The sequence below is a fragment of the Corvus hawaiiensis genome, chromosome 6 (assembly GCF_020740725.1).
Source record: "Corvus hawaiiensis isolate bCorHaw1 chromosome 6, bCorHaw1.pri.cur, whole genome shotgun sequence".
Lineage (NCBI taxonomy): Eukaryota > Metazoa > Chordata > Aves > Passeriformes > Corvidae > Corvus > Corvus hawaiiensis.
In genome coordinates this window covers 16693280-16707916 of record NC_063218.1, presented here as the reverse complement: position 1 = coordinate 16707916, position 14637 = coordinate 16693280, and the positions used below count along the sequence as shown (strand labels likewise).

General features: G+C 40.3%; 1 protein-coding gene across 2 annotated transcripts in view; it reads right to left on the bottom strand.

Annotated features, from left to right (window-relative positions):
* Nucleotides 1-1380: 1380 nt before the first annotated feature.
* CCDC88C (coiled-coil domain containing 88C) overlaps nt 1381-14637 on the bottom strand; it is a 106137-nt gene continuing 92880 nt past the window's right edge. The window contains exons 24-31 of one of the 2 annotated variants that reach the window (XM_048307029.1): nt 13582-13671; nt 12561-12802; nt 8422-8604; nt 7998-8066; nt 7150-7218; nt 6070-6368; nt 4879-5094; nt 1381-3674 (exon numbers count right to left, since the gene is read on the bottom strand). In XM_048307029.1, coding sequence (XP_048162986.1) covers nt 2661-3674; nt 4879-5094; nt 6070-6368; nt 7150-7218; nt 7998-8066; nt 8422-8604; nt 12561-12802; nt 13582-13671 — 2182 coding nt within the window. In that variant the 3' untranslated portion in view covers nt 1381-2660. The remainder of the gene's footprint in view (nt 3675-4878; nt 5095-6069; nt 6369-7149; nt 7219-7997; nt 8067-8421; nt 8605-12560; nt 12803-13581; nt 13672-14637) is intronic. The other variant, XM_048307030.1, reaches the window with a different exon arrangement.

The window sequence follows — 14637 nt, the reverse complement described above, 5'->3', positions numbered from 1 at the left end:
ACTTCTTGGAAGGCATCAAGAAAGGGTCGGGCAGCTCTGCGCCATCCTTTACCCTCACAGGAACACCTCTCCCCATAGTTCTCGCCACCTCACGCAAGCTGGTGCCTCACGGCACCTCCACCCGCCCAGCTCCACCTGCACAAAACTAGAGAGGATTTGCCGATTTCTGTCTCTCATAAACACAACTCTCTTCTCCCCCTCAGGCACCAGAACGCCTCTTTCACGCTACCGCTGGCTCTGCGCGCCTCAGGAAGACAAAGCGCAGCAGCAGCCCCGGGGCTGTGGGCAGGCCTTCCCCCGCCCAGCCTTTCCTTACCTGATGGCGCAGCACACGGCGGGAGCGCGGCCGGGAGCCACCGTGACTGTCAAGGAAGAGCTGACAATTAATGGACTGAGCAGACTGCGAAATAACTGCACCCGCCACGGCAGGGCAGGCACCTACACCAAAACCTTCCTGAACGTTCCCAGAAAGGCCACTGCAGGGCCACTGCACTCTGTGCTTCAACAGTTGTTCCATGGCAGAACATCTGTATTTAGAATTATCCCACACCCGAATGGTACTACATATGTATTTAGTATCTTTTTATTCAAACTCACTAGAACTGAGAACGTAAATTATTGTAAATTACCCAGAAACTGACAACTAAGGTGTGCCACTGGGCAGGTATTTATAGCAAAAGCAGATCTACAGTAACTAACAAGTCACAGATCGCTTCCTCAGGAGTCCAGCCTGCACATGCCCTCCAAAAAGGAGCTGAAACAAGAGAGAAACACCAGTCTTGAACCTTTAGTGGTCCTGCCAAGAATCCATTTTGAGATAAAATTTCTGGAAGAAGAATTTGAGTTTACTAAGAACATTCAGTATGTTCCAAAATTGCCATAGAGCACACATAATTTTAAATTTGTTGCAAAACTATAGTTTGCAATTAAAATAGCAGAGAAGGCAGAACGGGTTTTTTTGCCATTCTCTACATGTTGAAAGATGAATAATTTCTCACTTTCGTAAGGCATCCCGAGAGCTAATTACAAAACAGACTATACAAGATGCAAGCTTGGTCAAAATGGACGGCATGTTTGGCCCTGCCTGAAGTGGTCAGAGAAACATAAAAATCTAACAGTCCAATTATAGAGTGAACTGTAAGTCACTTACTTTGCATGTTCAACCCTCCTGTAGTCTTCGGTAAGAAGGTTACAATTAAACAAAAGGACTTCTGGTAGAAGTCTTTATACCTTCTTACATTGTAAAAACAAATAAAACTTCACCCAGACATGCAAATCAATACTAAGGCTTACAAAGAGCCATTGCAGACAGATCGCCAGCACTGCGAATCACATTTTTGAGGGTTTTTATTTTTCCAAGGACAAAAAGTACAACATCAATCAATTTTATTTTAATCTTTATTATAAACAATTTTGTAGTTTTCAGAATGGGATTGCTACATATTAGATAACAAAAACATCATTAAATGAATCAGTTTTATCTTTTACTAAATTAAATCAGAACCAGCAAAACAAGTATTTTTTTAAAGATTTAGTCTATTGCAAGAAAAACAGCTTTACAAACATGGAATTAAAATATGCATTTGATCATATATACATAAGCAGCTGATGACACTCTGGACAGAAACATACAAGGAACTTCTTTGCACATAAATAGATTTTTAGAAGTATATTTCTTTCACATGCGTACAAAATTATTTTGCTTTCTATACTGAGAAAAATTCTTGGAGACAAACAAGGATTTCTAAGAGACAAAATCCCACAAACCACTTACGATGTGGGCTGTCATGCACACAAGGTTGTAATAACACAATTTACACAGCATTCTTATACAGTACTTGGTCTTCTTATATACATACTTACAAGACACTTTTGTACACGACATGCCACCATTGCAACTGAAATGGCATCTCCCCTGAAAGGCTGCAATAGTTCCAGTGTTTGTATAAAAGATAAAACAAGTTTCAAAAGGCAGCACCCACTGTGGTTGCAGAGTCAAGGATCCACTGAGCTGCAGCTATAGTGAAGGCAGTGGGGTAATTATGCTGGCCTCTGTGTTTACACAGTCCAAGTGGGAAAGGTTGAGATGCCATCCTTGAAGTCTACACAATACCTTCTATAAGATGTAGCTGTGGCTAGAAAAATAGATTTTACCAGATCCATGGCTAAAGCCATGCACTTCTGCTCGTCATCTCTATGCTACTTAAGCATTTGGTTCTATCTTTAGGGGAGAAATTTGGCTTTTATATGACTTTTTCAGTGTGGTTATTTACCAATGGGGGGGCTGGGTTTAGCACACACATGACCTGTGAAACTTTTCTTTAATGCATGTAAAAGGGTGCACCGCGCAGCAACGACAGAAGACCCTGCTAAGATTCTGCTGGACTGGGGAACGCTCACAACCTGTGAGAATCAGGTGCCAAGTTTGCTGTGAGATTAGGTCAGGCTTCCACTTTGTTTTAGGCACAACAGCATCAGAAGAAGGACTGGAGTTTTGCTCCTTGCTTCTCTTAATCACACTTTGTCCAACTACAGAACAGTACCCAGAGAACACTCAGAGCAGCATGCAGGTGATGCCTTTTAAGACCTGACAGTGTCTAGATAAATGGTACCTGGACATCAGCCATACCAAACACACGTATTACAACTACACCTGTGGGTTACACACAGCCATACTCATACCAAACCGTCTGCTGATCCCCCTGGGGATCAGGAGACCCACCTGTGCTGTTGGAGCTGCCTCCTCTCATGGGCTCCTCTACAGTCCCAGAGCTGCTTTCTAACAGCTTACCCTGGCACTTGGTGGGTAGGGCATCACCCTGGCCTTGCCCTGGGGAAGTACTTCCCTCAGTGCTGCTGCAAACAGCTCTGGCAGGGGCCACTGTGGCCACCTCCTCAGTACGAGGTGCTGACTTGGGTTTGACTTTTGAGGGAGTGTGTGATGCAGACGAGTAGTGTTGCCCAGGGTTCACACGCTCTTGCTGCTGAGCATTCAGACTGCTGGTGGATGCAATGGGTGAGGCAGAGAACTGATGGAAGGAGAGTGGCCTCTCATCTTTTGGTGGGACCAGGGAAAGGCGCCTCGCATCAAGCTGCCGACAGCGGGAATCAACACCTTGCACGGAACCTGCCACCTTTGCAGACTGCGGCCTCTCTCTTAATGGTGCCTGGGAGCTCGTTGGCACAGAAGCTCTGGTGGTCTGACTGACAGCGTCCTTGCCCCCATGCAGCTCTGCTCCTGACCTCTGAGGGCTCTCCTGCCTGTAGGCCTCTGGGCCAGCAGCCCTGAGGAGGTCTGCAGAGGCTAAGCTAAATGCCCTGCTCAGTGACGTACTCCTCCTGCTCACAGTTCCAGGCTGCTGAGGCTGTGCCATCTGCCGCATCCCGCTGCCAGACTGGTGCTGTGGCGTGTGAGGAAGCTTAAGGGACCCTTGGGGCTTTGCCAGAGCATCAGGTTCAACTTGTCTGAGGTTTGGCTTCATGTAATTGTCAGGCTTAGCTGTTCTTCCTTCTTCACCAGCGATGGCCATCTTCACAGTTGGAGCAACAAGACTAGTGGGCATCTTAGCAGCCTCCTTTCTGGACAGCTGAACCAGCAAGTTCCCAGTAGCTGAATGCTCATTTGCTTTCCTAAAATAATCGCCGAGCAAGTCATCTCTGTTAGTGGAGGTGTCCTGGTGTGAGAAAATATGCACATCACATTAATGACAACACATTTTTTTTAAAGAATCATGCAGAACTCTGTATTCACATAGTCTTCCTTCCCACTTAATTCAAGCCAAACACAACCACAGATTTTATATAGTGGGGAACAAAAGAGATGAATGCTTAAATGGGTATAAATCCAACTCAAGGAAAAATGTGCTTATTGTAATTAGATTATGACAGCCTTGTTTGCCAGGTTAATTGTCATAATTTTTAAAAGTTTCATTTTGGTTGCAACCTGGACAGCAGCTCTTTTGCCTCCTTTCACATCAGCCACTGTCACTTTAACATCAATATCATATTGATTACATCAGCCTTTGGTATCAGCAGATATCAATGATGTCTGTCATCTTCCAGAATACAGTTCATCTGGATAACTCTCTACAGTAACTTCAGGAAGGGAACAGGAGACAATACCTTGGGGAAATGTGCTAGCATTACAAAAAAGTTTCTTTCCTTCTCCATTGATTCCCTTCACCTTTCCCACTCAATATATGTTAAAAGCTGCATGTGCGATACAATGAAATGTACAAAAATACCATTACAAAAATTGTTTGCCCACTATGAACTTGCAAATTTCAAGTCAGACAATTAACCTGGTGGTAAAAGAAAACATACAATGAGTATTTCATGGGGATGGTCCATGCAATCCAAAAATGGCAATGTCTGATCAGCAGCCATTGTAGTATTAGTAAAAGGCATGGTCAGAACAGTTAAGGGACATGCTGTCTTTACAAACAACATGCTGAGCAAGCTAATGAAATTTACTTGTTTTCTTCAGGGAGCATGTTTAAAGCTTAATATACTTATTTCACTAGTGTTCCAAATATTTCTTCCAGCCAAAAAACTCATTTTCCATAACCAAACACCATCAATGGTAATAGTGCAGTGTAAAAATTTCTAAGCTCCACTAAGTGTTAAAGCATTAAGGTTATTTTTAACTTTATTTAAACAGCTGTTACACACATTAACATTACAGAAGGATGAATCCTCCGAAAACACGCATGTGTACGAACAAGCACTGCAAATACTTTAGGAGCAATTAATGCAAGTGATCTGCCAGCCTTTAAAATAACAAGTAAGAGTTACAGTATGCTTCTATAGGTATTAATATGCTAGCAAAAGCTGTGGTAAGTCAGCAGCTGTTGCCTTCATAATAAGAACAATGGATACCCTGGGGATATAGAATGAAGCAGATCTCCTATTTCCCCTGCCTGTTCTGTGCCTCACGCTGTCAGGACATGAAACACTGAGGACCGATTCAAGTGACTGCGAATGCTCCTGATGAATGGAAGGACATAAGGAGTAGCAAGAGGGATACAGTGCATCAGCTTCTAACAGAAACTGGTGTAATGAAATCATTTCAGTCTCATTTAAACTGCGCCGATGCTGAAAAGGAACAGGACGACAGAAAGAATGAAAACGGACATGGTCAGGTAGTTACAGACACACACAAAAATAATAATTTTAAACATCTCTAAAAGCGAAGAATTGTACTTGGAATAATGAGGGAGTAGGAGGTATATTTAAACACTACTCTGAAGATCCAAGGGCTAGAATTTACCGATGCCATGAAATGGCACAGCTCTGCTGATTTTAATACTTTTACCAAGGCATTCATAAAACAGAAATCTCTGTTCACTTACACTATGAATTAATTGTTAAGATATTCCTTACAGGTATATACCTGTTCAATCGTGCACTGCCTCACATTGTACAGCATGTCTGAGCAGTGAAAGACAAATGTCATCTTGAAAACAAACATTTAATTCCTGAAAAAAGCACTTCAATAAGAGACATACTGTTGCAGTCATTGAACCAGCACCAGTCAACACACAAACATGGTGAAAAGTATCAAAAACTTCCGTCTGCAAGAAAAATAGTCTTTCTCAAATGCACTGATATTTTCAGATTAAGAGATGGTTTTTACAACTGCGTATTTTGCACTTCAGTTGAAAAGTATTCTAGGTTTCATTCCTAATTATAGTTTAGTGCTGAAAATTACACAGAAAAGTTACCAGTTTATAAATAAAAATACCTGGAGCTGAGAACTGATGATATAATACAAAACCTTGACCACAACCATTTGCTAGCAAAGAGCCCCAGCAGTCCAACACACAGTACTTGCAGTGAATTATCTGACTTGTCACAGCTCATACACCAAAATAAATTAGCAGAGTGCTATGTGAAAGCTAATTTTGCCTCAGTTATTGAAACTGTTTCATTCGCAAGACATCATCGTACTCACGTATATGAACAAGGATCATCTTGTCTCTCTCTGTTTCCCTATGCCCTCATCCTCCTAAATCAGCTTTTAACAGTTTTTTGACATCTGAAATGGGCTATCTGGCTTTATTTACTTACACTTGGTAGAGACAGCCTGTTGCTCTCTTCCAAGAACTCTTCCAAAGTTACCATCTCACTGCCAGGTGAGGCAGACCGCTGCCTGCCTGCGTAAGACTGAGATGGATTGTTCTTCAGAGGTGTATCACAGGACATCAAACCATTCCGGTGGGAGGAGGACTCATGCCTGCTAGGGCTTAAGAAAGCAGCAACAGAGTGAAGGGAATAGGTGTCTCGGAGCAAGGCTGATGCCTCCCTGCTTGGCACCATATCTTCACTGTTGAGGCTCTCAGTTCTACCATGGATATGGTCTAAGGAACCTGAGGAGAAGCATAAATACCATTAATGACACTGCTCTGATGTAATATCAGTAGATTTCACACTCAAGTAGGAACTTTATCATCCAGGGCCATTTCCACACAGACTGGGTGACATTTTTTACCTTACTTTTTTTCTCCTACAGAAGTCAAAGCAATCAGAGCTTTGAAAAATCAGGACTAGTAAGAGTCTTACAGCACCTTAAACAAGCACAACTACTTCTCCAAAGAATAAAAACAGCACTGCAGGCTAATAAGCCTTATATTAATAAGATAATATTGAGGTGCCTCTTTACAACCTGTGAATCACTAAAAGATCTCCCAGGCTGTGTGATCTGAGAGCTAGAACCTGACAGTGGAAAAGCAGAAAGCGGATTTTTCCCTCTTGGCATCCTTCAAGGATGCACAATTTCAGCAAAAGCAAATCTCCAGAGCACACTGATTCCATACACAAGCTGTGTACAGAGTAAGAACCACAGAGACCTCTTGCTGTAGAGAGTCTAATACGTTGCAGAGAGTCTAATAAATGGCCTGATATTTCCCACAATACGATGCCAGTCAGACTGAAGCAAAACTTGATTGTGTGCCTTAAAAGCCACCCCTTGCCAGAATCAATCTTAGAAAAGCACTTCTTGCCAGCATTTTGATTCCCATGTCCAGATTGCATAATCATTACCATTTCAAAACAACAGTCTTTAAAATTAATTGGAAGGAAAATGGCATTTTACACAGTTTCACAGAATTTCACTTCCTGTTTGTCATAACTCAGCTGTAAAAGCTTTACCTTTCAAATTGAGAGGTGAACTACTGCTGGAAGCGTTCCTACTGCTCTCTAAACTGTTTGGCCTGGACACTGAAAAACAAAAATCAAGCACTGAACAAACAGATCTTAAGTTCCTCTGATTCTCTAGAAGACTTGGCATCAGTCTCCCTTCTGAAAATAGGACCTGTGCAACTAAGTCACTTTGAAAACATTAACAACATAATATACACAGGATGCCAAAATCTGGACTGAGTAGAAACCATCTTCATTTTTCAAGTTGTTTAGGATCCATCTTGTTTATCTCATTTTTTGCACAAAGTAGTACCTTCTGGGTTTTGTTTTTACACTAACTATAAAGTAATGCAGATACTGAAAAAGCTCAACAATAAGTTGCTGTCTCTTTCTCAGTTTTCTTTGGAAGGAGCTGCTAGCCAGCTTGCAAATTAAGTCTTCCACAATCTCTAGGCAGGCAGTTCTGCTGCTTCAACAGTCTTGCCACTGTGCATCCACAAGCCCCACACAGAATTTTTCTTACTGCTGATTCACTCCCTTAAGGAAGGAATTAAACATTCTCAAAAAAAAATCACCAACAAATCTGTAGGACATGCATTAAAAGGTCTGCTGGTGGGGGAAGGCAACTTGCCTCAACATTAACATTATTTTGAAAATTCATTTTGGCAAAACATCCATTAAAAGCTTCAGCAGAAAACTAGAAGCAGTTGGAACCACATTCCCAAAATGGTGCTGCATTACTACACCTCCTTCTGTAATATTAATGTAACTAAAATACTCCAGGACAGTTCACACAGATGTAATGAAACAAGTCTTAATGCAGATGTTTAGAGCACTCACACATGCTACAAGCTTACCATGCTGTCTGGTGCTTGCAAACTCAACCTCCGGGGACTGTTCACATAGATTATCTTCTGAATTATAGCCTGGAAAAGAACATAAAACTTAAAAGGCCAATTCAACACAGAAAGGTTAATCCTTCAGGCCAGTCTCTCTAGCAGTGTAGAAGACTGAGGTGATCCAAGAGGGTTTTATAGACCCATCTTCTAAACACTGGGTAGGGAACCACTGAAGAACTGACAGTCAAATGTGGTCTGTCAAGTTGATGACATTACAAGAGTGAGTAAACCCTGTATTTCATCGTTAAACCATTAAGCAGATAAAGTAGAAGTGAAAATATTAGTGCTCTGGCTTTATACTCAAATGCCACTAGCAGCCTCGCAGGAGCTACGAAGCAGCATGCCTGGCACTACCAGCCGGTGTATCAAATGCACCACACACCTTTGGGCCTGCTCTGGATCCGAGAGATGGGAGTGGAAGTGTGCACGTGAATAGCTGAGGTTGAGTAGGTCCTGGGACCCATTTCCACACAGCTGGGTTTTGTTGCAGAGTCTGCTGAAATTTCAACATTATCATTGCTGCCTCCGTGATGGGAATTCCTTTTTTGCTTTAGGTCCATTAGCGCTGGTGGGGAGAGAGGTAAATGAATAAGACTCAGTGAAAAAATAGCATTTGGGGATTTGTATTTATCTGCCCATACAAACATGACAAACAGGCACAAAGAAACTGCACAACAGAGGCGCTAGTTTGGCAAGCTTTTCCATAAACAGTGCAGTAGTGGATAGGAAATTTCTGCCACCAGCTTGTCAATCATGTGTGCTCTCTGTAAAGTGTGGGAGTGACAAGGGCTGCTTAGTGCCGGTGGGAGGGTTGATATTATACATGCAACAATTACTGTGAAAGGAGGAAGAAAAGGAGCAAAGACATGAATCCAGAAAAGATAAGTGAAGTGTGAAATTCCCATAACATTATTCCTTGTAGGTGCATTTTGTAAGTACTTACTTCAGTAATAAAATAGAATAAGGAAAGAGTGACAGTAGTCATGCTCTTATTCGAAGAAAAATAATGCTGATTTGAAAATTATCTATCATGATCCATGCACTAAGTTAACTGCTTTCAGGCTTAGATCTTTGCTGTGGGTAAGAGCTCAGTCTTTACAAGGTTGAAACTGCTCTTATGATGTTCTGGTGCAATGATTTTTAAGTGGAGTTCCTGGGATCTTAGCAGGAGAACAACAAAACTGTCTGCTAGAATATTACTTAGATTAAGAATCTGAAAAATTCTTTTCTACTGATGAAGCAGGTTAATTAATTCCTTGTAACATGAATGTAATGCTTTAAGTCACACATAGAACAAAATTTAAAGAATGTACTACAGAAAACACACTTAATGAGATGCAAGATTCTAGATTCTGTATATATTTCTATAGACTACTTGATTAATAGAAACTGAATGTTGAAAATGCAGCAGAGTGCAGCAGTCAAAAAAACAACTTGCAGAGACAATGGACAGACAGTTCAAAGCACAGAGCAGCTGTGAAGTGGTATTAGAGAAATGGACCAAGGTGCTGTCATCTTAGGTGGCCCCTGGAAGCTGACTTCATTCAGGAACAATGTTTTCTCCCAAGGTCTGTGTGGACTCCACTGCATAGGGCCAGCACTTGCTCTCAGAACTGAAGCTTATACCACGCCTGCAGGGGAAATTACTGGCTAAAGCTTCACATGCAAATCTGTATTTCTAATTGACTTTGTAGACACACTTAAAAGTTCTATGGATGCCAAAAATATTAATTACGCTGGAGATTAACATTCTCTACAAATCCCAAAATGGGCAGCAACAGGCTATTCTGCCAGAGTCCCTGGTTGTGCCACCAGGGACACTTCTCAGAGTGAGAAGGGAAACCAGATCTTTTGGCCTCTCTGCTGAGCTCCTGGTAGCACACTGCCCACGCTGCATCTAATTCTCTAACACAGTGCGGACTGGACCTGCACATTCATTTCAGAAGCCACCAGGTCATGACCACTAGACAACAAGAATTCTGGGCAATGGATTAATGAAGGTTATTCCCAGTCTTAAGAGAACAAATCTACATTCTTCTTCCAAAAAATCTGTTGAAACTGAATCAGAAGAAACCAAAACATCAGCTCAATTCAGGATGAATTTTCACAGTTGGAAGTATAAAACCTTGCAAATACCAGGTTTGAATGCAAGCATCAAGACACTTGGCTGAGAATAATTTTTCCAGTAGCTTCCACTCTATATTCAAAGCTAGACTATTTAAAAGCAGAAAAAGATGCTAAAAAACTTGTCTTTTAAAATCATTTAGTAGCACAGACTATTGGAAAAATCTCTGGAGTTTAAGACTGTATTTGTATTTTAGTATGACTACCACACTGTAGAAAGCATAGCAACAGCAAATCAGTTCAACACTTTAACTGGACACAATGCAAGTACATGACTGCAAGAAAATATTGAAGCGAACAGCAACTTCACTTACAACATGCACCACAGCCAATATACATACGCAAACTGTATGCCATGAGGTCCCCTAAGTGTGCTGCATTGAAGAAATGATCCACAGTGTGCAAGAGTGATTCATCTTCTACAGGAAAACTTAAGTCCATGTTCACTAATCTTTGCTTGTATTTAGAGTATTGTATAGACATGCTGAGTGTTTCTATCAATGTGCGTATTCTTTTATGGCATATGGGATTTTTTTTTTTTTTTTAAATATTTGACAGAAATAAATGAAGATAAATGCTACAGAGAAGTTGTTAGAAAACTCCCAGCTCCGGGAAAGAAAGAGTTTCGTTAGGAGAGGATGGGATGTCGGAAGAAGACCAGAACCGGAGCCGATTAGAGAAAGACTGATGATTCGATGGAGACTTAGGAGACTTTTCTTTATCCTTGCTTTTGCTTCTCAAAAAGGCAATCTTTTTGCGCTGTGCAGCTAAATTGTTATCACCCAGGTATCCCAAAAAGAAGAAGAAAAAAAAGTAAAAAAAAAAAGCCTTATAAATAAAATTTAAAATGTCTTAACACAGATTAAAGACTACACAAGCAGTAAAAACAGATACGGCTAAACAATGACCAACACCTATAATGGAGGACTGATGAATGCATAGCTGAACATAGCTAATCTGACTCAGGTTAAGTCATAGATTACCACATACACACAATATTTAAGCAAGTCCACTAAGAAATTACTGTTAGAGCATTCAAAATGTTTTCGCTTTATAATATAAAATTAAATTGGTGTACATGTTACTCAGTGATAACACACTCAAATTTCCTGGATGTCTTCTAGGCTTTAGTACCGGTGATCTGCATCTGCACAGAAGTGTGTTTCACACAACATCAAAATAAATGAAGCCCCAGAGACTTTCTGTTATCTCTGGCACTCTACAAGGGCCTTGTTCTGTGGCAACCCAAGCCCAACTTCCCATGCTGAACTTTTGATGCATGTTAAACACTTAACATCTCCTGGAATCATATGGATGATCTTATTCCATAAAACATCTGTTTTTACTTTAAGTGAATAAATGACCTCAAAGAATTAGAATAGAGAAAGGCTTTTTACCCAATCAAAAGGAAACCTTCAGACAGACAGATACTTGCAGTAGTTTACAATAAGAGTTCCACTTTTCTCAGCTGCTCCCCCCTTCTGTTTCCCACCCACCACAGTGGGAAGACAGGAATTTTTATTCAAGTATCAATTTCAAATTTGCTTCTTGAAAAGTATTCCTGGAATACAACAATCTATATATAGAAGCTGACAGAAATTATCTCAATAGAATAAACAAAGCTTGGGACATATATATTACCTTTAGTAAGGATGAAGAGTATTTATTTTGAGGAACTTTCTTTTAAATTTCCCATAATTAGGAACACCTGATTTACTGTATAAACTAACATAACAGAAAACCATTCCATCTTCCCTACATATGCCTTAGTGTTAAAAAAAAATGATTTCATCATTTAACATTACAAAATTCCTTGTTCAATTCTAAATCAAAACATGGTATTGTCCTCCAAAATCACCAGGTTATGATAAATCAGTTATTTACAATAAATGGGTTATTTGTTCTGCACGTGCACCACCTGCTGGCAGTGGCTGTCAGCCAGCTCGTGCCCCTCAAAGAGCAGCCTCTCCTGAACTACACACTATTCCATGATCAAGTTTTAAACTGCTTTGCTACAAAACCCCAGTAAATGAACTATTTGAACCAACTTATTCAGTAACATGCAATACATCTAGGAAAACGAAGGAATTTTACACAGAAGGCGAAGGGGGTAGTAGTAGATAAAAGGAAGAAAGTAAACTAAAACTAAACCCAACCCGTTACCTTCTAGAGTTTACTCAAATTTCTAGTTCAGGGTTTTATGCATACTAAAACTTTTATTGTACTAAAAAAACCAAACCAAACCAAAACCAACTGAACAAAAAAAAAACCCGACCAAAAACCCCAAAACCAAAAAAAAGGACATAAAATATAAAGTGATTGAGCCTTAACATTCTCTATATATTAAATATTTTTTAAATTTTTTCAGGTTATAAATTTGGGCTGGGCATTCCTTACCTTTGTTTGAAGAACCCCCAGGGTTCTCTCTCTCTTCCACAGGGTTTGACCCTTGAGAGGTATTATCCTGAGCCTCAGGTTGGTATTTCAGTTTTTGGGAAGCAGATGGAGAGTTTACCATCTCTGGGGATTCAGAATGCCATGTGGGGCTTTCTGCTGCTGGTTTCAACCGCTCCCTTGGAGTCTCCTTCTTTGGCTTGATTAATTTGACTAAGGCTCTGGCTCCAATCCAGGGGTTTTTCCTGATAAAGCAGGTTTTGTGAATGGAATTCAGAAAATGCTATAAGAAATACTCCCAAAAGAAGTTTACAGCTGTGCTAAAGCCATCAAGCCATCCTACGTTCTTATTTTGTTTACTGTCATGATTTGGTTCAAAGAATGTAGCATAAATTTCACAGCACTTGAGATCCATTTCTCTACTAAAGTCAAAATTACTTTTACAGAAATATTTCTTCAGCACGAGAAATGTGAGAAAGACAACTGTTCACTCTGCTAGAAATCTAAACTACACATATGGACCCACGTAAGACATTCTTACAGTGTGAAAAACTCCACTACAAGAACAGACTAAGGAGGAAAGAAATGAAAGCTGCTTCGAAGCCTCTTTGCTAAGGTTATCAGTCAGAACTAGGTATGGTGGAATTAGCTTGGGTCTTTTTTGTTCTTAACATAATTTTTAAGTCCTTTCTCTCCAACAGACTGCTTATCCCTTGATTTGAAAGGGCAGCTCTGAAAGCTCCTAGTGCTGTTTAGTCACCATACTGGGAGCAAAGTGGCTCTCTCCCAATTAATTTTGTTTCAGATTCGTGTATTAATACAGAGGGCCCCGCACGAGGCCCTATATTCCACATTAACACACCCTGCTGCGCTTCAGGGAATAGCTTTCAGAGTAAGAGTGAAGAGACAAGTGGAAATGACACCACCCTTACTTCAGAGGAAGTTTCTGTTATCCTCAGTTACAGAAAGCCCTTTCTTGTCCTCACAGATCTGTACAGCAGAACCAAATCCATGTGGAACTTACTTTTTTGGAGCAGGATCATAGAACTTGTACTGATCCATTATCTTCTCTTCAAGTTTTTCCTTATGTCTCCTTAAGGCATTTAATTTATCACTGTGAGGGGGAAAAGCATATTCCGAATCATCTGTATGAAATTAAGCATAATCAAAAAACTGAAGACCAAAAGCCACCAAGAGAGGAAAGAGACTGAAATACCTTCCTATCCTGAACCTTCAGAATCCCACTGAGTTCATTTACAGTCTGTTTCAAGAGGGCAAATGCAAAAGCCTACCAACCACGCTGGTGGGTGATTTTTGTGCAATAAGTTTGAAAGGTGAAAGAACAACAGTAGATGGTGGTGCTAGATTACTAATATCTCAGGCAGAGTTAGTTTGGTGGGTGTTAAAATTAACTATATCTCTCACTCATTATTTTATTAACCTACACACTGGAAGTTAGCAAATCTTATTTTCATTCAAGTAGTAGGGCAAATGTACCTCCATCACAGAACAGTCAGACACCAGGATAAACAGAGTACATCTGAACTGTATTCAGCCTATTTCAGCAAACAATTTCTTAACACTTCAACCATTTAAGCCAGTACTGCTATAAAACTCAACTCAGTAACTCCCACATCATACTGATGTGCTTAAACTAAAATTCTTGGGATTAAGGACATTTTTTCTTCCTTCTTTCATATCTGTAAGAGAAATTCACTGCAGTGAAAACAGGATTCTTTGTAAAGGCACAGTATCTTTAAACAGGGTATCTCACTTCAGCGTGTCAACCTGTGCATGAAGGACACAGCAACATATGTTGATGTCTGTATCCTTAAAAACAACATGAAAGCAGGTATTTCTTGAAATGCAAATGACAAAACCAAGATGAATATGAATATTTGCTATTCTTCAGGAACCTAAATATAAAATTACTCTCATAAGACTAAATTTGTGTTGCAACTTGGCTGTTTTCCAAAATCTTAAGAATCTTTCCAAACTTTCCCAAACTCTTCTTCTTTGACAAGTACCACTGGGTTTGGCATCCAATCTTTTCTAACTGAATTTTCCACATAGGTTCATC